Source organism: Cyprinodon variegatus, unplaced genomic scaffold (assembly GCF_000732505.1).
Source record: "Cyprinodon variegatus isolate N-32 unplaced genomic scaffold, C_variegatus-1.0 Scaffold245, whole genome shotgun sequence".
Classification (NCBI taxonomy): Eukaryota; Metazoa; Chordata; class Actinopteri; order Cyprinodontiformes; family Cyprinodontidae; genus Cyprinodon; species Cyprinodon variegatus.
Window position 1 is genome coordinate 378,213 of NW_015150698.1, and position 25,602 is coordinate 403,814.

Sequence of the window (25,602 nt, forward strand, 5' to 3'; positions counted from 1 at the left end):
TAGTTTATATCAGCCTCTTATCAAATAAAATGCTTTCTAATCACTGGTCCCTCAATGCCGGTTTTGAAATCATGATGCTTAGCTTTTAAGCACAACATCAGCTCTTTGTATTTGCATTTACATTTATTAATCAATGGCTGTTATTTGGCACTTTGGTGATTTCATCACTGATCAATAGGATTTTTCTTCCCCCCCCCAAAAAATACTTATTGCCATTTTTTGCCACAACCTTTCTAAATGAAAAGCCAAATTCCAATTGAGATCTTAGATTTGCACAAACTAGGGAGCGATTTATTATGATAGTGGTGTAAATAATTTATCACCATAAATCTCAATAGTTTGTGGTTCTTCCTCTCAAAAATATAGATAACCTCTTAAAATATCCCAATCTACTGAGAGGTTGTTTTTTTTTTTTTTTTTTTTATTAAAAATTCAGCTTTGCTTAAAAAAAGTGAACCATCATCATGAACATTTGTAACTTTAAGTAAAGACTAAGAAGTAAGGAGGATTTAGAGAGCCACTGAAAAAGAAAACCAAACATTTAAATCATGCAATCTGAAATCCAAATTAAATAGTATTTTCTAATTACATATTTTAAATTGAACAATTAAAGAAGAATGATAAATTGTATTTGTTAATCCATCATTAAGTACTGGAATTTAGAAAATATATTTTCAAATCCTATTTGTAAATGGAAATTTACAAAACAAAATTCATAAATCTGATTATAAATACCATCCCATATAACACATTTAAAAAAGTTATTCCTTATCAATTTCTATTTTCTTTTTCAACTTGCATTTTCATCCTTACTGAAATTGTATTTTGTTTTTCTTTACCTGCTCCAATTGACCTTTTCTGTGGCCCTTCTGGTCCATAAACAAACAGAAAAGCAGTAAGACTCTCATTGATTAGCTCGCCATGCTTGGTTAAAAAAAAATGACCAATGAGGGAGCTGGTTGCATCTCAGGAACAACTTTGATTCATTTAACAATTTAAGGAAGGATTTGAAAATGTCGGTTGACAAAGAAAATGGAAAAATCATTGATACTTTTAAATGTGTGATGAATTTTAATTTTTAAATCTCCATTTAGGAATAGAGTTTGAAAATACATTTTCAAGCTACACTACTTAATAATGGATCAACACATATAATTTACTATTCCTCTTTGATAATTCACTTTAAAATGTGCAGTTAGAAAATGCTTTTGAAAATGCATCATTTAAATGGCTGGTTTTATTTTTCAGTGCCTCTCTAGGTCCTCCATAAATAATTATACAACAAGGTTATTCAAACATTGCTTCTACTTTGCTCTATAAAACTAATATAGAAAGAGTAAAGCTTAGATGACAGCAATGATGTTTAAATCTATGTAATTGAGGATTTCTAATCAGGATCAGGAGGTATAACAACCTAATAGTTCTTTAAAAGTGTCTGCAATTAAAGACGTTGCCTTAATGTGGAAATATTCTATAAGAATTCATGGATAATTTAAATTTTTTTACCACTAAAACATGGAAATCTGTAAATCATACCAGTGTCTTAGAGAAGTGAGATATTCTAAAATTCAATTAATGAAACACAGAGAACAGGAGAAAGCTGGAAGTAAATATAAGCCCATGTTGCAAATGCTGCACATAGTATGTTAATAAAACTGATGTATAACATTACTGTCATTAAATAATAAATAAAATAAAGGGCCTCTTTAGTTAAAGAACGTTATATTTGGAAATTTAGTTGAAGAAAGGTTCCTGTTCGGGTTGAACTGGTAAAATAACATCCATTAGAGTGAAACTCTTACTTTTCCTTATCTGAAACTCGTCATCAGAGGGCTTGCGTTCTTTCTTCCTGTTGCCGGGCAGGAACTTTTTCATTGGTCGTGGGCTTTTACTGGAGTCCTGTAGGAGCACAATAACAAACTCAATGAATCTCTGTAAACACAAACATCTCAGATCTACACAGAGCTGAAACATGAGGCTCCAGTCCAAACAGATTGCAAGCTTATGGGGATGTGCATCCCGAATGTACACACAGTGAAGAAACAAAAGGACCATCAACAAACAGGGCAGCAAGCATGAGTTAACCAAGACCAAACTGGCAGGAAAACGTCTCCGAGTAGAAATACACTCTGCTTAAAGCTACAGTGTGTAACTTTTAGCGACATCTAGTGGTCAGACTGCAGACTGCAGCAACATGAACATCTCCCCCCCACCGCTTCTCCCCCCCAACAGTACGGCGAGCGTTACGGGACAAAATGTCTTCCATGACGTCCGCATCACCTACCTTCTCAAGTGATGAGGTTTGTTTACATAGATAATTTTACAGATAGTATTTCATTAGTCTGTGTAGGGTATAGATTTCATGTAGACTTAAGATAATAAATATACCCGTTATTTTTTCTACATCGTTGTGAGGTTTTGGCGATCTCGCAATCGCTAGTTTGTTGGCTCTGCGCTGCCGTAGCGCAAAGATGTCTGCCTCCATGGCTGCGAGACCCGCTCCTATGTAATTATAAATAACGAATTCTAAGGCAACGCAAATATTAAGGTTAAGAGGCTGAGCTCGTAGATGATGATAAATAACATAGTTATGTATAATATATTACATTTCTGACTGTATATCCCTGTAATTATTACACACTGTAGCTTTAAAAGGATTTAATTACATGTACTAAAGGTCATATGCTGTATGTCTAACAATATTTATTCAAAAATATCTCCGCTGTTGACAACATATAAAGCGATGTAAAACTCATCTAACTACCAACTAAGTATTTTATCTCTAGTATCGCTGCAAAGCCTTTGAAATAAAGCCTTAACATTTAAACTTTTTTTTTTATCTTTTACATATCGAACCACAGAGATATGGTTTAATGAATATAAGGGTTAACTCTTCCTCCTGTGTTTTCATATATTTTATATCATTCACAAAAAAAAAAAAAAAAAACGTTTCCTCTGTGAAACATCAAAAACCAGATGTGGGATGAATAAATTCACAGAAAAAAACAAACAAAAAACAGTGAAGTCATTGTGTGACATGCTTATGTCAGCACTTGAGTAGTGAAAACAATAACTCATGGAATTTCTTTTGTTATTAGTAATTTGCCCCATGCAGTCATCCTGCAGGCATTACACAATGTTTGGAAATCTTGAAAACCAGCTCAAATTGGAAAAAAGAAAATCTAACTATGAAAGCAATGGTACTCCTATTGTTTTAAAGCATTCATAGTAAAAGCTCATCTTTATGAGTATAAATAGGGGAAAAAAAGCGTCAATGTTTTACATAAAATTTGGTGCTTTTGAATAGGACCTTAAAGATATTTTAAAAAAAATTATCTTTTTGTTTTTTGTTTTAAATATAGGATTTAGTTAAAAGTATGTTTATGTGTAATTTAGTAAAAACACTGAATACTTCTTCAGTGCTTATTTAAGCCTAATTGCTGCCTGCAGCTAAAGCAAATGCTTGATGTTTAAATTTAGCCTTCACCTAAATAAATAAACTCTGATGTCACCGGTTCATTAATGGTTTAACACACTATTCCTTAGTGCATCCATGAGGGCTGGTGTTCTGTCAGACCAGCATACCCATAGTCAATACCCGTTTATCCCTTTAGTTTATCCCTTTTGTTTTGTTCGAGAAATACAATTTAAACTACGTCAACAGGTATGTATCCCTTTAGTCCTGTACAAAAAAAAAAATTTAATTACTTACTTTTGGGTTATTTTTTGAAGCGTATGGCGATCTGAACTATGGGTATGATGGTCTGACAGGGTGTGCTGATCTGACAGAACACTGGCTCTAGCTAAACAAATCACCTCAGTGCACACCTCTATTGATTGAGTTTTCATGTTACATAGCTGGAGAAACTTTTGCTGCAGTTTAGGTAAATTTGTTTTACATTTTATACTGTGCTCCTTGAACAGGCATGAAGATCACATTAAAAGTAGGAAAAAGTGCATAAATAATCCACAGGTATGTCAATTAAAAAAAATTTAAATATGAGTAATATGTCTCACAGGCAGTTTTCCAGGCTGCTTGGAAAATCATTTGCATGATTATAGCGTGTAGAAGACTGCAGAAACCCATGCGCGGAAAGCAACTCTCGCTTTTTTGTCCTTTCTTTAGAATGTCACTTGAAATGGCATCCTTTATTCTATGATGTCAACATAAGTAGTATGCTTATTCGATTGCATCCAAAAAAATCCATCGCTGAGGGACAAACCCAACTGAGCTTTCCAGAAAAGTAGCTGCTCAGGTGGAATTTTATTGCTCCTGTGCGTCAGAATTTCGAAATATGAAAAAAAAAAAAAAGGTATCACTGGCTGACTGACTTGTCGCAGAGGGAATGGAGGGAAAAGAAAACTCGCAGGGCAACAGAAAACAGGAAACCAACAAGATGAGAATGAAAGAGAATGAGTAAAGCAAACAGAGCAATGGCATGTCAGCTCAACACGCGCACATACTCGCATACAGGCAACCCCCATCCCACCTCCCCTGCCCACATTTTGAACCACAAGCACACACACAGAAACATAGACACATCTAACCTTACCTTCATGATATAAGACATCCTCTAAAGAAGGCAGAACGGAAAAAGAGAAAAAAGGGGAAAAAATGTGCATGAAACATTACAATGAGTGAAGGGTGTGATGAGAGAGAGAACATTTCAAACACCCTTGCTGGATCAAAACTTTTCTCTTTGCAGAACAGGATGAATAACCTAACATTTAAGTGATAGGAAAATTGTTTAGAAAAAGACCATTAAAAAGAGGGTAAGCACAGTAATAGAATCTACTTTAAACTAATTTCAGATATCCAAACCTTAATTAAATGTATGCAGTTAATTAACAAACTTAAGCCTAAAATGTGATTTTTAACTTTTACCAAAAAAATAAAAAAAAATGTTCAAGAAAACTATGTAACTATAAAAGATTTATAAACACCTGCAAACAAATTCTTTTGAATACCATAAATATCCTTGTACAACATATCTTTAAATTAATCTGTGCACCGGATTATTTTAGTGCTCATCGACGACTTCCTGTTTCCTGGGTCTCTTTCTCGTCTCCTCCAAGAGAGAACAAGACATTCAAGGAAAGCAGATGTGCGTTCTTAAAAAGCTGCATGCAGGTGGCTAGTTGCTTAAACCTGCTTATTAAAAAACGGATATCAAAAGTATTTTTCTATAATCATTCTAAAAAATTGGTAAGCAATTAAAACCTTAATCTCTCATGGATGTATCGATATGCTGTGAACAAGAGGGCAAGAAAGGACAGGAGAAAAATCAAAAGGCTAATGTGTGTAATTTTCATGACTAAAGAAAAAGAAATAAGGTCAAAAGGTCTCCATAACTGCATTTTATTTAAAGCAATATGTTCTCATTCTCACAACGAATGCTAACAGGTATAAGTATAGAGGTTAAACCATGTGTTTATTAATGGAACAGAGTGAAAATGTGATTTGATGACCACAAATCTGTATTATATTTTTCTTCCTTTTGCCATTGAATGCACCAACGCTCAACAGATAACATGATCTAACAAGACCATGTCTGGAGTAGGGCTAAACGATCTTGCCAAAAATCAAGATTGTGATTATTTTCACGGCAACTGCCGTTTTATTTTGTTTATTCTTTTGCACTAACCTACGGTGGCCTGGAAGTGCACTAACCACAGGCATGTAAAGGTTTCATTTCAGGGTTTCCATTTTTTTTCATGACCTGAATACTTGTCCAGAGTCCATTGCAGCAGGACTGTACTGTAACCTCTGTGAGCAAAACTATTTACTTCCACATGCATGCCAGGATTTGGCTTAAAATGTCTTCCCTTCTGTGTGGCGGTAAGAGCACTTCAAGCGTATTACCACCACCTAAAAGTTAAGTGTGATGTATATAATTTATAAACATGGAGTGGGTTTGATACTTGTGATCTGTGACCTTCCAACAAGCTTCTTCAGCTTCGAAAGAATTGGGGCAAGCATATATATAAATCCCACACTCATGTCGAATGTGTTCGCTGTCAGCTGGGTTTTCGTGTTGTCCAAGTGTCAGTGGTTTCTGAGTTTGAAATTACCGTCAATAGCGCTAGCGCAACCTGCAAGGATTATAATGACTGCACAGAGGAGACCTCCGCAGTAGATGGGTTATGCCGGAAATCACCAGCAGTAACATAACGATGACTGTGCAGAAAGTTTGCAAGCTTTTACAGAGTCCTCTTTGCATTTGCGATTTAGCTCTCTGCGCGACCTGAAAATGGCCAAACCACAACATGCACTGGAACTTTTTTGTGTTTGTGATCATTATGGTCAAAAAATAATGTCAGATTACCACAATATTGGAAAAGTGATATAAAATGTATAAGTTATGTATAAATTATGATCAAAGTAGAGGTACTCAGTAATTGGTCAGGCTGTTTTGGAATTAGCAACTGTATCCGTGCAGCAAAGCATAGGCCTGCTGTTCTGCTCAGATGTTTCAGTCCCTTGTTTTCCTCATGAAGCATCGGTTCAAGCTTATATCCCTGAGCAAACTTTAGAATGGGCTTTACTTCACAATCGCCTTAAGAGCTTCTTGTTTCTTATTTACTTTATTTCTCCACTAAAAATGATAAAACAATAAGGTATCTTTGTCTTAAATTTAAAAAGGAGTACAACATTAAATTCACTTGTCAGAAGCATGTTAGTTGCTTTATGTCTCCCTGCAAAATCTAACAAAATAACACGTTTGTGGGATCAATAAACTTGATTAAAGGGCATAGTCATGCAAAATGACATTTTCTGATATTTCTCATGTGTCATAATGCTCCTTCCTTTATCGAACTCATACAAAAAGTGGCATTTGGCTCGGTTCATGCATCTCTGAGTAATCATCATGAGCTTTGCTCAGCAGCAGCCCCTCCCTGGCCTGTGAAAAACAGTGTTTACATAATAGCTCCCCTTAGGAGGCAGCTACCTTAGCCATGCTTCAACACTGTAAATAAATGAACAATTTCTCTGATCAGGGAGGAGTGATGTGAGGCAGGGCGCGATGATTGTGGCTCAAGGTTAAGACGAAGTGACTTTTTTGTAACACCTGATCTGCACATGGGAGAAACTTTCCTTTTATTTTAGCTAATATCTAGGTCGTAAGAATCTGTTCTTTGGCCTAAAGAAGTCTTGAGACTTTTTTCAGCCTGTATTAGAATTATCCATAGTCACCAAAGTAAATATTCCACAAATGATACCGCTTTCTTCACCATAGGGATAAAAAAAAGAAAAATCTCAACATGGGTCCTGCTCTCTCAACAGAAATCGCAGATGCTACCTTAATAATTTTGCAAATGAAGGGAAAATAAATAACCTAAATAAAACATAATTTGACAACATTTTAAGGATGTCTGAAGTATTATTTTATTGTGCTAAAAATTGAGAAATCTAAAATTAGCAACAGTAAAAACATGCAAACAACATTACTTGATATTGATACTACACCAATTAGGTACTGTATAGTATCCAGATACAGCATTTGAGTATCGATAAATGCTATGGGGGCTGGAAAACAACAGCTAATATTTCAAATTAAAATTCAACTGTTGTGTAAGGAAATATGTTTGCATCGATGTTGGCTTTTCCGTTTTCAAAATAACTAAAAAAGTTATGGACAGATTTTAATGACATTTTCAGGGAAGGTAAACATTGTGGCTGGCAACAAATTATTATATATTGGTGATGATCCGGATCACCATCTAGATCCACGAATTTTTGGAAAGATTTTAAAATGGAAGTCACAATATGTCAGAGGAAATGTGCCCTCCCCAAGTGCTTTTCTAGTTTCGTCATATATTTTCCTACAGGTGACTTTGAACAACTTATAAAGATGATACAAGTCCTTTAATCTCTGGAGAACTTCATGGTGATGTATAGAATTCTAGTTACAGCGAGCAAGGACTATGTAACTTGCAGTGATTTTAAAGAAAATAAATCTTTTCGTTCTAGTGGATTATAATGTTCAATTTCTCTTTTTTATAGTTTTAAAAGGTTTCAATGTTGTTTTAAAATCGAAAAGAAATTAGTTGAAATTTCACAATAATTAGAGGGAACCTTAACATTTTCTATGAATATAATTCATTAAAATTTCTGTCAAACTTCCTAACTACAGTAATCTGGCCTTATCTAAACAATGTGTTTATTTAGTTCCTTAGCAGTATATATGACAAATCAAAAAGCAGTAAATGCAGAAAGAAAAAAAAACATAAAACATTCAAATGTTTTGTGTATTTTATAAAAATAAACTTGTAAGTCTTTCTCCCCTTTTTTTATGTTACATAATTTGCATACTTTTTTGGGCTAGAGATGCACTCAGAGGATATAGATGAGGGAAGTGATAAATCGAACACACTTGCATTCAGGAAACTGTGGAAACAATCTTTGAAAAGTAGATAGAAACACTAAAGTAGCTGAAAGCACTCCTCTTCCTTTGTCTCCAAATGAAAGGGGGGGAAAAGTGTAAAGAATATGCATTTTTTTTAAAAGTTGGGGAGCATCTTCAAGAAGACACATAAGGGATCACAAGGCTGTCTGTCGGTATGTTCAGGGTCTGATTGTGTGGTAGGAATGTGTAATACCTGAAAGTTTTAGCTGAAAGTGCTGACTTATGAAAGCTTCCACCGCCTACGTGGACCACACGTCGAGCTTCAACTTATATCAAAAGCCAAGTTATTCATAACCACCAGTCAACTCACTGCTCTGAAATGCCAGTCACATATTTGATGGCCACACAGACATTACTGGAATAAACATCTCCTACCACATTTCAGGGACACTTGTATTTGTTTCGAAGCTTTCCCATGTACACAGTGATACATTGAATATCTACATAGGATAGCGGCCTGTGTGGAAAAATAAATCATTGATTTTTATGACTGAAATTATCTCATTTTCAGCTGAAAACTCATTAAAGGTGGGTTATTTTTAATTTTTTTTATGAGGATGTGCTGGAAATGTAACAAAAAAATCCCCCAGGACCTCGACGATATGAATATATCTGAGATCAATTAGAGATGGGAAGGTGGACATGTAGAGGAGGGGGACTTTTTGCAGGTTCTGTCTACCACGATGCTACATGACTGATTGTGAGAAACAGGTGTGGGTTTGTGCAGCTCTGCAGCTTCCTACCTCCTTGTAACCCAGAGCTGCAGAGGGCTTGAGAGGCGGTGCAGGACGAAGGCAGCTGAGGGTCCATGGCTTGCTGGTCTTTGGTGGTTCCAGGGGACCACGGCTGACAGCGCTCGGACCTATGTGGGGAAGGTGTGCAGGGGTGCTGACTGTGCTCTGTGGCTTCCCATCAACATTCTGCTGGGGAGACCAAATAAGCAGTCTATTATTTTGTCATTTTAGAATTATAAACAACGTCAAACAGTTTGAGAGGTGGGAGGACCACTCTGAGTATCGTTTTGAATTTATACACTGTATGCGTTTTTCATTGTGTGTGGGTGTCCTGACCTTTGAAATAGTACCGGCAGGACTTCCGGATTTGGTATAGGGTTGCAGGTGCTCCAGCCACTCTTGCAACTCTTGAGCATTGCTGCAGAACACTGCAAAGCGATCGATCAGGTTTCCTATAGAGGAGCAAGGAAAACAGATCTCCTTCAGTGAAAGTGGAATGTGCTGCTGACACACCACTCATTAGAGTGAGATAATATCAACCACAACTGAAAGGAGAAAGAGGGTTTAAGAGCAGAAGAGCCAATGAATGATAACATTCACTGTCACTGAGACTTTTCATATTGTCATTATTCAAACTTGCACTGTTTGAGGAGGCGAGGCAGAGAAATGAAAACGAAATTAAATATTAAAGCCAAATCTGGTGAAAACATGCTGAAATCTGTTGGATTGACTCAGTAATTTAAGTTAATTGACAATTTTGCAAGAAAAGAATAGATTTAAAATCAACAAAACAAAAATTAGAATTTGACTTCACCATTTAAATTGACACTATTTAACCAAGAGTTAGAATTGCACTTAAAACTAGTCTAGTCGGGTTGGATGATACATCTCAAAAATATCGTCACTGCTATGATATGCAATGTGTCTATCCCAAACATGGAGGATTCCTAAACTACTGAATCTGTTTTCACAGTACTGCCCAGCCCCAGTCAAAAGTGAACCAAATATCTGTGCTCGTTTTTAAATCTTTTAGAAAAAATATGCAGCAACTATTTGACCAACTAGCTCTCTGCAGCTTAGTGATCTGAGGTTTTTCTTTGTCAGATGCCAACCTGTGATGTCAAATGCATGATGAGAGTTTTCTGCATCTTCTACATGCCTCATTACCGTGGTGCCCATCAGCGGGAGCCTTCCCTGAGTTGAAGAAAAGCCACAAAGGGGAAAAAAAGCACATTGTGATTAAAAAGGAAAACTTTTGAAGAAAAGAATTTTGTGTTTGGTCAATTGAATGATTTTTGACTGTAATACTTGGAAACACACCCTTAAGCCATTTGAAAAGTTTGCTCCTTTTTTAATGAAGACACATTTTTATACTGGTTATATGCTGGTTAGGGATGGGCATAAAACAGTTTCCAACTGGCATAAGCCGGTTAACAACTGGCATAAACCAAAAAAAAAAAAGTTGGTTGCGTTATCAGACTTCGTTTTCACTGGTTCCCGACACATTTTACAGATGACTGTGGTTTGTTTTTGGTCCGACTTGCCATGAGCGAAATACTCCCATACTGGCGAACTACATAAACCCTTCTTTGGAACAATTTCCTCCGCCTCTCCTTGCTGGGACATCTTCATGTGCTCTGTGTTGTGGTTTGAGAGGGCGGCACTTTGTGACGGCGTGCCTGGGTCCACGATTGTGATTGGTTGGGAGGAAGTAGTGACTAGCATAAACCTACATGCTAGGCTACAATGAGAGGGAAGGAAAACTGCGTTTTTTTTATCGAACTTTTATCGAGCCTATTTTTTTCTATTGCGCCACACGTCTATCAATCGATATATATCGTTATTGAATTATCGCCCAGCCCTAGGCATATGCTGGTTATCCACTAGCATAAACCGGTTTCCAACTGGCATATGCTGGTTAGCAACTTCCATAATCCACTTTCCAACTGGCACATGCAGATAAGCAACTGGCATAAGCCAGTTTCCAACTGACAAGCTGGTTAGCAACTGGCATAAACCAGTTTCCAACTGGCATATGCTGGTTAGCAACTGGCATGTGCTGTTTAGCAACTGGCATAAACCAGTTCCAACAGGCATATGCTGGTTAGCAGCTGGCATATGCTGTTTAGCAACTGGCATATGCTGGTTAGCAACTGGCATAACCCAATTGCCAACTGCCATAAGTCAGCAACTGGCATAAACCAGTTTCTAACTGGCATATGCTGGTTAGCAACTGGTATATGCAGTTTAGCAACTGACATAAACCAGTTTCCAACTGGCATATGCTGGTTAGCAACTGGCATAAACCAGTTTCCAACTAGCATATGCTGATTAGCAACTTGCATAATCTAGTTTCCAACTGGCATAAGTCAGTTAGCAAATGGCATAAAACAATTTACAACTGGCATATGCTGATTAGAAACTGGCATAAACCACTTTCCAACTGGCATATGCTGGTTAGCAACTGGCATAAACCANTTTCCAACTGGCATATGCTGGTTAGCAACTGGCATAAACCACTTTCCAACTGGCATATGCTGGTTAGCAACTGGCATAAACCAGTTTTCAACTGGCATATGCTGGTTAGCAACTGGCATAAACCAGTTTCCAACTACCATATGCTGATTAGCAACTTGCATAATCTAGTTTCCAACTGGCATAAGTCAGTTAGCAAATGGCATAAAACAATTTCCAACTGGCATATGCTGATTAGCAACTGGCATAAACCACTTTCCAACTGGCATAGGCTGGTTCCCAACTGGCATATACCATTTTTCAAAACTGGCATGCCAGAAACTGCTTTTGGATCTCGCTGTTACTCCATTTTTTTTTATATAAGTCCACAAAAAACGCATTTTTCATGAATGCTGGTATTAGCTGAATACCAGCTGGTTCTTTTTCCTACTCTATTTAGTGTTGATTATCAAACTGGGTGACAGAAGTTTCAAGAGGCAGTAAATTTAACGACCAAAAAGGTCAACACTGTGACTAGCTTTCTGATTCTCTTCAGTGGAAGAAGTTTCAAATAAACCAGCCTCAAGTCTTCTTGCCTTGGTCAACCAATTAATCCCCAGACTGAGGTTGTTTCAGATTTCTGCTTTTATATAAAGAAATCTGTTTTGTATGGTCTCTACACCAAAATGACCTCCAGTGATGACAAAAGCTTGGGTTAATTCCAATGAGTGAGATGTCGTCCAATCTCACTGACTCAGTGAAAGCCTTGTTTCTGTGGGTACAGCTCCTCTTCCCAGCCAACAGAAGCGTGGCATAATTGAAGGGGAAATAATGGAGGCTTTCTAATGTTTAAAAAATGAATTACCATGCAGGTGCTGTTACAACAAATACACATCAGATTTGATCTGTTAGAACAAGGAATACAGTGGTAAGTTAGAAATTGCATCTTTTTCCCTAGTTTCTTTTTTTCTTCAAGCTCCTCCATTAATGTAGCTCTTCTCAGAGAAATTTCTGTATGATTTAAGTGTAAAAATTTCAGTATTAAAAAATGTTCAAGGATCAGCATTCCGTCTAAAAGAATCAATAAGCAAAACGTCAATAGGTGGGCTGCTAAGCACTGTAGACCAAAACAAGATTTCAGACAAACAACGCTTCTCTCAACCTTCACACAAGCTGCAGCTACATCCAAAGTTTTTTATTTCATGTTTTTATCTGACAATATTTCCCATTTTGCAAAACACAGTACCTTATGGCTTACCTGATAAATAAAGCCACTCATCCGGGGACTGGCAGAGAGCATAACTAGGACATTTGGGAAAAGCATTAGGTAGCGCTCCTCCTTTTCCTGAAAGGCAGATAAAAAGTCTTGATTAATTAACACATGGAACTGATTTTTTAATCGTCTTATTTTCAGGTTCCCAGAAACACCGACCAACACAGTGAGAAACTGGGTTCAGATTTCTGGAAAGTGACATGGGGCAATCTGGATCAACCTGAACACGACCCCCCCAAAACAACAGACGTAATTTAGCTGTTGGTTTTTAGGCTGGTCGGTTCATCATAGCCTTAATTTAGTCAAGAAATCGTTGTTGAAAATTAGGCTGTGTTTGGTTGGTCTGATTTTGTCCCACTTTTGTCGAACAATAGACAAAAATGTGAAAGTTAGGGATTTCCAGCTTTCATTTTTTCAACCAGATTTAGATTTCAATCATTTCACTTCGACTAATTTTTGCTTGGTGGGCTATAGGTTTTTTTTATCGGGTGCAAATTCTTCAAACTTTGATTCTGACTTGAAGTACATTGGTAGCTTTATGTAATTTAGGAACATTTCTTAAAAGAAAAAATGTTTTACTTTGAAGTATACTGTTTAACCAGACTCCATTCAAAGACAAGAGGCCCACCTCAATCTTATTTCTCTAGGTTTCTAAAGTCCAAAACACAGCAAAAACATTATTTAGATTTTTTGTATGAATTCAGTTGGTTAGTTACAAATAAATAAAACACTGATTTAAATCTTAGAATAAATATGAGACAGGTAAACAAATACTATCAATTTAAGTACACAACAATAGATGAGAAAAAGGTGTGAAAATGATGTTTTTTTATTCATAATTTGAATCTAGAAAATTATCAAACGTAAAGCCAGACATTTTTTGACTGCATAGTAACCTTGAAACTAGTTTATAGCATTTCTCATCAGAACCCATGCATGCTTAGATTGCACCTGGTAATGCAAAACCATAATCTCAGCCCACACTTGCAAACCCAACAATCTGTTGGCATAAACACGGTCGGCACAGCCAACAAAACTTTTTGTATAAACAGAAAAAACATCCAAACAATTAATGACAGCAAACGTGGTTGGAAAGTGGTTCGGCATGACTAATAAAGGCTGAAACTAAACAGCTATCTTGGGCTGTATTCCAACCACGGCGTCGATGTAGACCCTTAGACAGAAACCCCACAATAAAGCAGATCTTTCTTTGTCCTCTGCATGTGGCCTATTTAGGTTTCTATTGTGATACTTGAGGGAGAAATTGCTTTAAGTGACAGAGGAAGATAAAATCTGGTGCACCATATCCACAATCACCAGGAACAGACCACAAAAGACAAACTAGATGACTTTCCATGATCAGGACCACGTCAATATTCTTGTAGGGCAACTTAAAGTATTAATATAGCTTGTAATTGTAAACCCATTGGGGAATTTAAAACATATCTTTTAATCATTTAATGCACCAGGTGTGTGAATAATTGTAGGCTTGTTTATTTTTTTTGGTTTTTGTACCAAAGATACAGCATCAAGTCGATTTGAAGTAAACAAAGTGAATCAATAAATCAAAACTATGATTTAAGAGGGGGGGGAATTTTTTTAAGAAGGTTTCTACAAAAATTGTCCCAACAATTGTACAGCTATAACTAAGATATAACTAAAAGGGTAGACAAATGCTTTTAAATCAGAGTCCTACTCAAGAAAACAGAAAAACCTGAATTAAAGTGACTCTAAAAGTTCATTAAGGCATGAACAAACAGGCTGCATATGACTTTTTAATATTCAATCCAGTTTTTTTTTCCAATATCACACTGACTGAGTATAGAGATGCTCCCACTAGGCAGGGCGAGCAGATCTGTGTATATCTTTTTATTCACTTCAGTCTCTGTGCTATACACAAATTGAAACGCTTTCCTACATTTGACTTGGACAGATTATGGAAATGTATTAAAAATAAAACAAAACCACGGGCGATTTCTATAAAGCAAAGCCCCACTTAACAGGTCTGTGCAGCATCTCATACCATAAAGGTCTATATTAAAAACATAATGAGATCTATGTCTAAAGAGAAGAAAAATGCAGCAATAATCGCCATGGGGTGGCTATATGCCGACTGAGGCAGAGAGAGGTGATTCTCACAGAGAGATTTGTTATGTTTTCTTTTTTTTTCCATCAAGAGGGGAGAGTGATGAGCTCTGCTTACCTGCTCTGTCTGCCCCTCATTGTTTTTTTTTTTTTGTGAGGCTCAAAGAGAATTACTGTTTTACTATATCTGTTTTCTGTCCTTAAGTTTTGTTTTGGTTTTCGAGGAGAGTGATAAACTGTGCTTTCTGTCCCTCGTTTTAGCAAGGCTCAAAGAGGATCACTACTTTACCAATGATATGAGATAAATAGGACAGAAAACGGATAAAGTATTTTTTTTTTTTATATTTTATTGTTTTTTTTGCATGAGTCTTTCTCATTTGTTATGTATGCGATTGTGCGACTCCAAAACAGAATGTTTTCCCATGTGATTAACAGATTTTGTCTTGTATTTTCCTCCAAAGCAGACATGTTTTACTTTGTAACCACGTCTCTCTTCCTGTCAGACCCATGAAATTGTCGCTGAATTGCTGCATAGTCCGATTAAAATAGACCTGGTGTGTATCTCAGTCGGAGCTACGCAAATTCTCTTGAGTAAAATCGTGCCGGGTGTGATCATCCCCATTGACTTACAAAGAGTGCTAAATGCCACAACCTCGTCCGACATGATTTTCTGTTGGATCGGATGCAAAATCGGATTCGGTGTGTTCAGGGCTTTAAGGTGTTTTTTATTTATTGGGTCCGCATTTAGACATGTAGGTAATTCTTTAATATTCAGATCTTTTTTTATCCCTTATAACAGATCTACTTTCCATTTTCTAGATACGTGTCATACTGATGACTGAAAAAAGTTTCAATAATTTCAGAGTTTAGTTTGTTAACATACGAGTAGCCTCATTTTATATCAACTGTAGCAGAGCTTAAGAAGAATGACAAAGGTGTTGGAAAACATATGGTTTTAAAATTTATACCACTCGCAGGAGATGAATTTTTGCTCTGTGTGTTCCAGACGGTATCAGTTCAAACCCGTCTCTCACCTCATTGCTTCCACTTCTCACATGAACCTGGGACATATAGGCCACTTGTCCCAGGCTCTTCATGCTGTCTCCCTCCCAGCCCCGGACTGGTTCTGACAGGATCTGAATCTCCAGGTTCTTGCGCTTTCTTAGGTCCTGGCACTGCGCCTTAAAACACACAAACAGACTAATTACAATAAAGTTTTTGAAAATAGTCTGCATTGTTTTAGAATGCCCTGTAAATCGCCAACATTTCTTGGAGAAATTAGCAGAAATTATTAAATGAAAGTGATTTTTGGTGACGACAGTACAACCAGAATTTTCTTTTTTTTTTTTTTTATCAATTTCTTGGGTAAATGTGTGCCAAAAAAGTCGCATCAAGAAGCACTTTCTCAGGTGCTATACAGGGACTCTCCCTTCTCATGCAAAAAAGTGACTATGCAACATCTATGACTTTCCATCAAGACTGTTGACACGGATCTACAGAGACGATCTTGAGTACCTACCCATTCAACCACACATCCAAGAAACAAAAGAAAAATTAAACTTGCAAATGAAACCACCCAGAGATGTCTGATGTGTTTTTTTTTCTCTCTCTCTGTCCCGTTTCCAGTGAAGCCCTGCTAAAAAGACAAGTGAGTCACTTCTGCTCTTACAGGGAACTCAGAACCTCGCCGGGGAAACAGTGCTTCAAAGCATTGTTCACTGAGGTTCAATGTGGTCAACCATTTCGCAACCAGTTCTTTAATGATGGTGCTTTACTTAACACCTACATTTGGAACAATGTAATCACTCGACACAAGGTAGAAAAAAAAAAGGAGCAGATTATATTTTGAAGGGTTGCAGTTTGACGGTGCAACACAAAAGGACGAAGAGGCTGAGGGGAAACTTCATGTTTCCTCTGTTATCAACTGAGATTATTCAGAAAAAATGAAAACCTAAGCATATACTGACACATTTGCACCGCTTGTTTCAATCCTGTCAAAAGCGTCCTGATGATATAAATAGACTTTTTGCACATTTTGTCAGGTTTCCCATCGAGATGCATTAAATTATTCTTCTACTTTACCCTTTCACACAGGCTTCTAGTACACTGAATGTTTTAATTACGGAAGTAATGAAGAAAGATGAGACATAAAAAAAAAAAAAAAAAAAAAAAAAAAAAAAAAAAAAGCTGTCATAACAGAATTACAAACTGAGTAGGGTTTGAGGTGCATTCATGAAAACAAGATCTCCCAATAAATAACAGAGGATTAATGGCTTACCACTAGGTTCTTAAATGCTGCTGTTGCCTTTATGATGTCCGGATAGTCGGGATGAGCTTCCTGGGAATAAAAAAAACAAAAACAAAAACAAAAAATAAACAAAACATCTGAATAAATGTAAGGAATAGTTGAGCCAGCATTTCTTTCAACTCTCCTGCTATCACAAACCTAATCCTGCGGGAAGAGCTCATTATCAGTAGGATATTGCCTTGTAGTGATACTTGGGTTTAGTTTTAACAACAGACAAATAAAGTGTTAAAACATAAAAATACCTCAAGCCCACTGTTATGTAGCACAGTGGATGATCTATTATGGTAGGGAGCCTGTTTCTCTTCTATCCCCATCTATATTCCACCCTAATAAAAAATGACTTCACTTCATAGGGTGATGGGAATTTAAATTTCTTTATTAGCATGGGGGGAATTGACAAAAATATATGATCTAACTTCCTGGTTTGCACATAAAAAAAGACAAAAATATCAAACATTGAGTATTTGAATACTGAATGCTTGCTTATATTTTCCTGTCTTTAATTAATATTCCTTTACACCACAATCTGTAAGACCTACCGGTAATTAACTATTAGACTTACTTAAATTATCAGTAGTTAGGTAAACATGGCTTACAAATACTGATACTTACAAATATCGGAAACTTTTAGAATTTGTCTTTAGGTAAAGCTACATAAAACTACAACACCCTCAACGTCACAATTTGACTTGTATTTCTTCTTTTTCTTTTAGACATTTATGTGTACCTCCACATGTCTCTCCAGCTCCTGCAGCAGTGTCGGGTATTTGTCGAGCCTCATGAAGGGCTTACTGAGGCTGGTGGTCAGAGTGAGGATTCCTGGAGTGCTTGCTCCCTGGCTCTCCATAAACTTACCAAGTTCATCACTATAGAAAACACACAAACCCCCATTGTATTGTTGATGAAAAAGCACATTCTAATAAAAAGTGATAAAAAAGTGATTTTATGTACATTCACCATATAAATTTGGCATTTGCTTTTTCAGTTTTTCACTGTTAGTCATCATAGTTAATGCAGACATACACCATGTTTTTGCATTAACAGCTAATCTGTGAGAATTGAAACTATTACTAATCAGTCACTGTGTATTTGTCAATATGTATAGATGTCTAGTAGTGTTTCCACAGTATAAATACTGGTATGGTTTGTGGTATGCACAAAGGTGCGAAAACTCTGCACACAAGGGATGTGACTAATAGAAGTCGAAGGGCATAATGGAAGTCAGTTGACAAAAAGAAAAGACGTTCCAATGAACAGCGTGGATAAATTATCATAACATAGTTCTTTAGTAAAAGGTGTTGCTGCTTCTATAGATGCACAGATCCAATATTAATATTAGTATCAGCCCTGATGTTGGCGGAAATTCTAGATAGGATGTTCAGATTCATAGGGGCATATCTATTGAGCCTATTTCCATAAGAATTTCAAATTAATGATCTCTTGAATTCATAAAAATCTTTCTTTGATTTACTAAATGATTTCAATTTGAATCCATCATTTTGCACATTAGTTTACAGGATGCCATTTTTCCACATCTCCGGTATTGGAAAAGCATCCGGATCTGCAGAGATCCAGGATACTGTATCAGAAGTGAGAGAATGTCGATTGGTGCATCCTTAGTTGCTTCTGGATAAAGTCTCTAAAATCTTCTGGCAGACTCAAACACTAAATTGAAAGAAGCAATTTGGAAAAAGAAGGATCTCATAACGAGCAATCATGTAACGAGGTGCAAGTCAGAACTTGGATTTATTGTGCGGGCTTAAGTTTAACTCCCTGCAACCGTCCTTATGTGTTGCATAAGGAACAAAATGAGTTTTCATGATCCAAAGAAAAAAAGTAGCAAAGAATCCTGCAGTATCTCTGCCAACTTGCACCAATGTGTAACTCTGAGCAAAGAAGGCAATAAGAGAGGAAAAGAAAATGTGCTTACTGTGAAAAAAGCTGCCTGTCGGGTTTTCAATATAACCGCAACTCTATATATCCTGTCAACAGACAACTTCCTGTGTGTAACTCGACATGTGTAAGCAGTGTGTGTGTGGGTTTGCTCAACACAGAGCTTCACATGACATATAGATGTTAACTAAGACCCCTCCATCACGGCTGGACCTTAGCTTATTGTTTAATCACTTTGAATCCAGGCATTTACAATAAAAATACAGAAAAAAACAATAACTAAATGAAGCATTTTAGTAGAAGAGAAGGAGCATTTAATCACAAAGCCCCTCTGTAGTGCCTCAGACGAAGCTAAAAGTAATTTGCATTTAAAGAAGGATACCCTGACATCTTCTGGATAAAGGCAGAACTACAGCCTATCGATAGCAGATGTTCCCCCCACATAAAAGAAAATAGTCATCATATAATTGGAAAAACCATTAATCTTCTTTCATTTCAGCAGAAAATCAGAAGTTTAGAAAAGGTTTCATTGAAATTCAGTGGAAATGGTAGATTCACATGGTGTTTATAAATTGATCTTACTGCCATTGTATGAACCAGACTTTTCCAATTATATTAAACATGTGGAAGCGTGTTTGCGTAGCTCCATGTAACTAAAATCTACCTAAAAATAACCTGTTGAAAGCTCACAAAGCCTGAACAGAATAGGAAAAATGTTGAGACCGTTAAACTCCATATGAAAACTTCTGAATTTAAAGAGCAAAAAAAAAAAAAAAATGTCTAATTTTTGCACGAAGCAAATAGAAATAATTTTGGCAATCTGAACTGCCCTAAAGCTGAAAATATAAAGTGTGATCTAAAATAAGTTAAATGTGTCTTTTTATATAGTGTATCATGTAAAATTATCTCATAATCTAACTTGGATTTAATCTTTTTGCTAATTTATAAAATTCAGTGTATTAAAAGCAGTTTTCTTTACTTAAATCTTGTTAAATTGATGCCTCTTCTTTTTTTGATGCATATCTATCATATGATATTCTATAAATAAAGCAGCACTTTGTGAATATAATGACTTAACAAGACTGAAATAACATTATATAAGTGAATTACTGCATTTTTCAGCATATGACTAGAGTGCGTTTACAACTAGTCTATTAATGTTTAAAGCACAAGTATCACCATACCTGTCAGTACATTTTAGTCAACTGTTTAAATTAGTAGTTATAAACAAAGCTATGTTAAAAAAACTATTTATAAAAATAAATAAGCTGAATAGGGCATAATGTAATGCAAAGGTTTTGCCTATTAGTGCCTAAACATGCAGCAAAACTGTTTCTGCAGTAAAGTTTAATGCTGTTTGAAAGTCTTGGATAAAATAGGATTCACTGCTTCCCTGCATCACAGGGCGTATGTATTTGTCCAATTATGATAACAGTGGAAGGGAAAGATTATGCAAGCAAACCTTACATTTAAAGCTAAAGCAGGAGGGGTAAACACACTGGACATATTTAATCCTTAACATGAAATCACAGTAACTTGAACTCAGATTTTTACCAATCATTAAGTATCATTATGTTTTTTTTTGTTTTTTTTTAGGTTTCTAAGTTTATTAAAACGAACTGCAAATATCAGTAAAATACAGCAAAAAATGTTTTTTGATATCGATTTCCTTTCTCTTCTTAAATGGCAATGCGGTATTAATGGTATTAAAATGGTATTTAATGGTATTAGATGGTATTAAATCTTAAACTTTTTTAGAGAAGAATTGAAAGGCCTCAAGGTATGAGGATAACTAATTAGAATTTATATGTGACAGAATGTGGGAGATCTAGAGAATAAATCAAAACCAGAGCAGTAGTTGAATACTGAGACCTTTTAGTGACAGTGCAGTACTGTTTTTGTGTGCAGAGGCTGACCTGTGGTCAGTAAGGATGCAGACCGCTGAGGGATGGCTCGAACAGTAATTCAGGTAGAGGCTCCTGATCTGACTCATCAGATTTAGATAGCAGCCTGCTACTCTCTGCTGGCCCTCAGCAACTCTGGAAAATAAGAGAAACAGAGGTAAAAATGGGAAGGGGAAGAAACTGAGGGCTGGGTTAAGAGAACAAAAACATGGAAACCAACAAAAACATTTGAATAATCTTAGCTTTCAAAGTTTAACATTTGACTTTTTCTTAATATGTTTCTAACTTTAATGACAAAAATGTGCTATGATTTCTGCACCCATAATGAAGAAAGACTTCATCATGGATGCAGATTAGACTGGCACCAGCCTGTTGGTAACAATGTAAAAAAATTTAATGTAAATCCTTTTATTATCCCACACTGGGGAAATTCCCTCTCTGCATAGAGATAGACTATACATAGAAGAGACTATACATAGAAATCTGTCCAACATGGCAGCAACTGTGAAGACTTTACAATGTGGCGTTTGCACAGATTAACAGGCAGTGATGTCTGGGGGAAGGAAGTGATTGCAAAAACATAAACACATGTGGGAAGCTTTGCAGAACTCTACGGCGGTAAATGCACATAAAAGGAAATGAGCCTTACTACAAACAGGGAATGATCGCATTAACTTCCCAGCCTTCTGGGTCTATTAAACTTTAAAAACAGTTGGAAGTGAAGAATCAGTGATGGTCAAACCATTTTCTCCATTACTTACTTGGTGCAGTCCTCCAAACTTAAACATAAGCCCTGCTGGAAGCTGAGGATCTCCTCCAGATTCCCACACAGGGTGGCGCTGTCTCCACTACTTAACCTAAACATGCAAGCAGGAGAATAAACACAGAAAACAATCAACTTTTTCTAATTTGTGATCTATTTCCTACATTTTACAAAAGGTATACACAAGTAATCCTGACTTTTCACAAGCATGTTAATTTAAGCAACAAATACCCTCACTGTAAAGAGTCCCTCCTGAGGTTTTACACTGGAGAATATGATGGAAAATGGTCCTCACTGCGTCTGAGGTTAGTTTAAAACAACCTCAGCTGAATAAAAGTGTAGGACATTTTCTTTTTTTTTTAGCTGAATCAAAATGGAGAAGTGGTTTGTTAAAAATAATTACATCCAATGTTTCAGCAGCTTGTAAAACAATACTTAAAGCCACAACTTTGCTTTTGTTTTTTGTTTTTTTGTGGGGGGAATAACTAGCCTCTCACATGATTATGGAAGGTTTAATCACTTTTCTATATTAGCATTGGTGATCCATTACTGTATTTCTACCAGGTTGAGAATGAGCGTTAAATCAGGTCTGCTGGAACGGAGACACATTCACTAGCAGGACAGAAGTTCCCGAGGAGCAGGGGTGGGAACCACTACCTTCGGCCATTTTCCTGCAATGGCTTAGAGTCACAGTAGGGCATAAATATAATGGGTGGTGATGGACCATCCAAATCCACATATTTTATGGGTCTTCATGTACCATGGCCTCCCAAAATACACCATCCAAGCACATATTTGTGCAATATTGCACACAATTAATAGTGAAGAAGCAGTAGTGATTTGAGATATTATGCAGGAATACCCAAGTTTTTTATTTTTGCCTAACTTGTTTGTTCGGATGCAGCTTAACAAATCTAAGCAGTTCTGCCATTGCTGTTTTAAATGTCCTATAATGTGCTTTTTTTAAAGGTTTTTCCAAGTAACCTATAGTGAAACATATGGGGAAATAATTAATTTGCTATTAAATAGTTTCCAACCCAGAAGAAAATCACTTGCCCTCAAAGCAAAGCCACTTTTCCCCATCTGAGTGCCGCCCACTTCATGACCTTGCTATCTAACACCGTTTCTAAAGGCTGAACAGTCTGAGACACCTCACCGACAAACAGATATTCACAACACATTTCCAGCCCTTTGCGAATTAACATTTTAAAAAGCCAAATTGGCCTAAATCATAATGTTCTGCCTCACATCACTCCTTCGTGATCAGAGAAAGTGGATGTTTGTTTAAAGTGCTGGCACAGCCCAGTTAAGGTAGCTGCTTCCTGGAGGAAGCCTTCATAAGTAGATATTCTCCAGCTGCTCATTTTCTCAGGATAGGAAGGAGCTGCTGCTCAGATGGCAGACCTCATTATTAAGAGATGTATATTCCAAGGGAAAGAACACTTGATGCATGATTTTGGTAAAAGAATAGCTTTAAGAAAAGCTAAAGGCTAATTAAAAAAGTAGATTTTTGCAGAACATACAGTAGACCTTATATAGAAACTGTTCTCCAATTGATGATAGGTTTATTTTGTTTTTTCTTTAACAGCACATTTAAACTTTAACATACAGATTAAGGACTCTACAGTTACAGCTTTCTATATTTTTCGCTTTACTGCTTAGGATTGCCCATCTTAACTTCTGTGTAAACTTGCTGGAACGTCCCTTTTCCTGAAAGACTGGGAGCCAATGTAAATACTTCCACTTGTAAATAATATTTCTCTCTGTAAGATAATGGGTTTTAGATTAATTGAAAGAGGCTTCTTTAGCATTTTTAGATTGATGGGCTCAAATAATTTCAACACTTATTTGAAGTCATTGCATAGTTGTCTTCTTTCAATAGTAATATATTTAGACAGACCTCAGACCAGCGAACTGTCACAACTTCTGCTTTCACAGAACCGACTCTTGCTAAATTTATTTCATTTCAAAGCTCCCTGATGTTTATATTCTACATTTCAACAGGACCAAAAGTTGTTGAGAATTTCTGCATAGAGGCCAAATAAAATTCTTAAGTAAAGTCGAAAATTTAGCTTATCCAATTTTGGACTTTGGTCATTTTAAAATTTTAAAACTGCAGGTTAAAGATTGTGTTGTAAAATTTACAAAGAGTGTATTTGTGATAAACATACTGACAAAAGAAAGATAACAGTTTGTTAACTACCCAACAACATTTCATCAAAGTGTTGGTAATGAACCCATCTCGTGTTTTTGCTCTTACTTGTCGCTGGCTTGCAGAGGTCGCAGGTAAGAAGTGAGCACTGTTTGCAGTTCTTTAACAAACTCCCTCTCATGCTCCAAGATATCCTGAACCACCTATGACAAAAAAAACAGAACATTTCAAATGATCAGATCACATAAAAACTTAGGGTGGCCTGAAAATAACTTTAAGGAACACAACAAAAAGTGATGAGGTGTGAATTCACATACCGGTATATTAGATTAAACGGTTAGATTAAATAGTTTTTTGCTTTTCTTTTTCAAAGAGGAAAAAGGGGAAACATGGCAGAAATAAACTATGTTTTAAGCTGAACACTATTATCAACTGAATTAAAAATAGATGTTTACTAAGTAACATGTTTTGAATAACGGCCAATGGGGTAATATTTTCAGGCATATGGGAGAAAAAAATAGGACACCCCTAGAAATATTCAGTTGCATATCAGCCAATGTATCAAAATTAAAGTATAATCCTATATATTTTTTTATCCATCTGTGGAAAATAGAAAGATTTTGTTTTTTTTAGGTGACTAATACTAAGATAAGTCTCCAGCTTAATAGCAATGTTATCCCCCTCTTACTGAAATTACATCAGTGAAGGTTCTCCATCTTTTCTTAGTGGGACATTAAGCCTGTGTCAAAAGTCAACTGTAAAGAGTTTTGAAACTAACATTATATGAAAAAGAAATTATTTAGGCTTGTTGTCAAATTGAGTATAGGATGAAAACATTGTGCTAAGCTGATATAAATTATGTTTAAAAAATCCAAAACTCTATCTCAGAGCTGACGGCATATCCATGACCACTATGGCTGTGACTTATTTGGTGTCTTGGCAGATCTTTGAGACAAAAAGCTTTGTGCTTTGACAAGGCCCAGGACCCAGCAGTTTAAATTCTCAGCCCATCTGTGATGGATTTACTGGTATGTTTTGGCTCGTCATATTACAGGATGCAGCGATACATTTTCTTGACAAATATTCTCACATTTTTCTTCAAACAACCTCAAAGACATACGAGAAAGCCGTCTATGATGGTAGACTGGCCTGATCCTGTTGCTGTATAGCAATCCCATTCCAAACACATCCACCTTTATGCATGAGAAGCAGCTGGGTTTTTTTTTTGTTTTTTTTATCTATTGGAGCAAATTAATGAGGCGATGCATGCGTAATGTCATCAAATGTTGGCGTTACGATTCGCTATGGTAAATAGGAAGTACAGTTAGCAAACTACTGCCGAGTTTGCATTTAGTGGCTGCGTCCTCTGAAGGCCAGATGTGTTGGTCGATTACGTCATAGCGTGGCGCCAAGGCCTGTTCAGGTTGGAATACTCCTCGTTATGTGACAGATGAATGCCGCCTTCTTTTTCCTCCTTTTGAAGGACGGTTCCTGTGTATCCTACATAGCCTTGGGCATCCCATGATTCATTGCGAGTCCAAGCAAGCCGGCTGCTCCGTGCTCAGAGGAAAAAGATAAATGGCGCCGAACAGTGGAGAATATTGTATGTGCACTTTAATATAATACAA

General features: G+C 36.5%; 1 protein-coding gene across 7 annotated transcripts in view; it reads right to left on the reverse strand.

The window, feature by feature from the left end:
• Window positions 1-25,602, reverse strand: part of arhgef6 (Rac/Cdc42 guanine nucleotide exchange factor 6) — a 50,723-nt gene that overhangs the window by 5,726 nt on the left and 19,395 nt on the right. For 3 of the 7 annotated variants that reach the window (XM_015381971.1, XM_015381966.1, XM_015381964.1), the window contains exons 7-18: window positions 24,083-24,177; window positions 21,821-21,916; window positions 21,072-21,194; window positions 17,990-18,128; window positions 17,233-17,292; window positions 15,989-16,135; window positions 12,855-12,941; window positions 10,255-10,336; window positions 9,479-9,594; window positions 9,152-9,331; window positions 4,554-4,574; window positions 1,803-1,899 (exon numbers count right to left, since the gene is read on the reverse strand). In XM_015381971.1, coding sequence (XP_015237457.1) covers window positions 1,803-1,899; window positions 4,554-4,574; window positions 9,152-9,331; window positions 9,479-9,594; window positions 10,255-10,336; window positions 12,855-12,941; window positions 15,989-16,135; window positions 17,233-17,292; window positions 17,990-18,128; window positions 21,072-21,194; window positions 21,821-21,916; window positions 24,083-24,177 — 1,243 coding nt within the window. The remainder of the gene's footprint in view (window positions 1-1,802; window positions 1,900-4,553; window positions 4,575-9,151; window positions 9,332-9,478; window positions 9,595-10,254; window positions 10,337-12,854; window positions 12,942-15,988; window positions 16,136-17,232; window positions 17,293-17,989; window positions 18,129-21,071; window positions 21,195-21,820; window positions 21,917-24,082; window positions 24,178-25,602) is intronic. The other 4 variants (XM_015381967.1, XM_015381965.1, XM_015381968.1 and 1 more) reach the window with 3 other exon arrangements.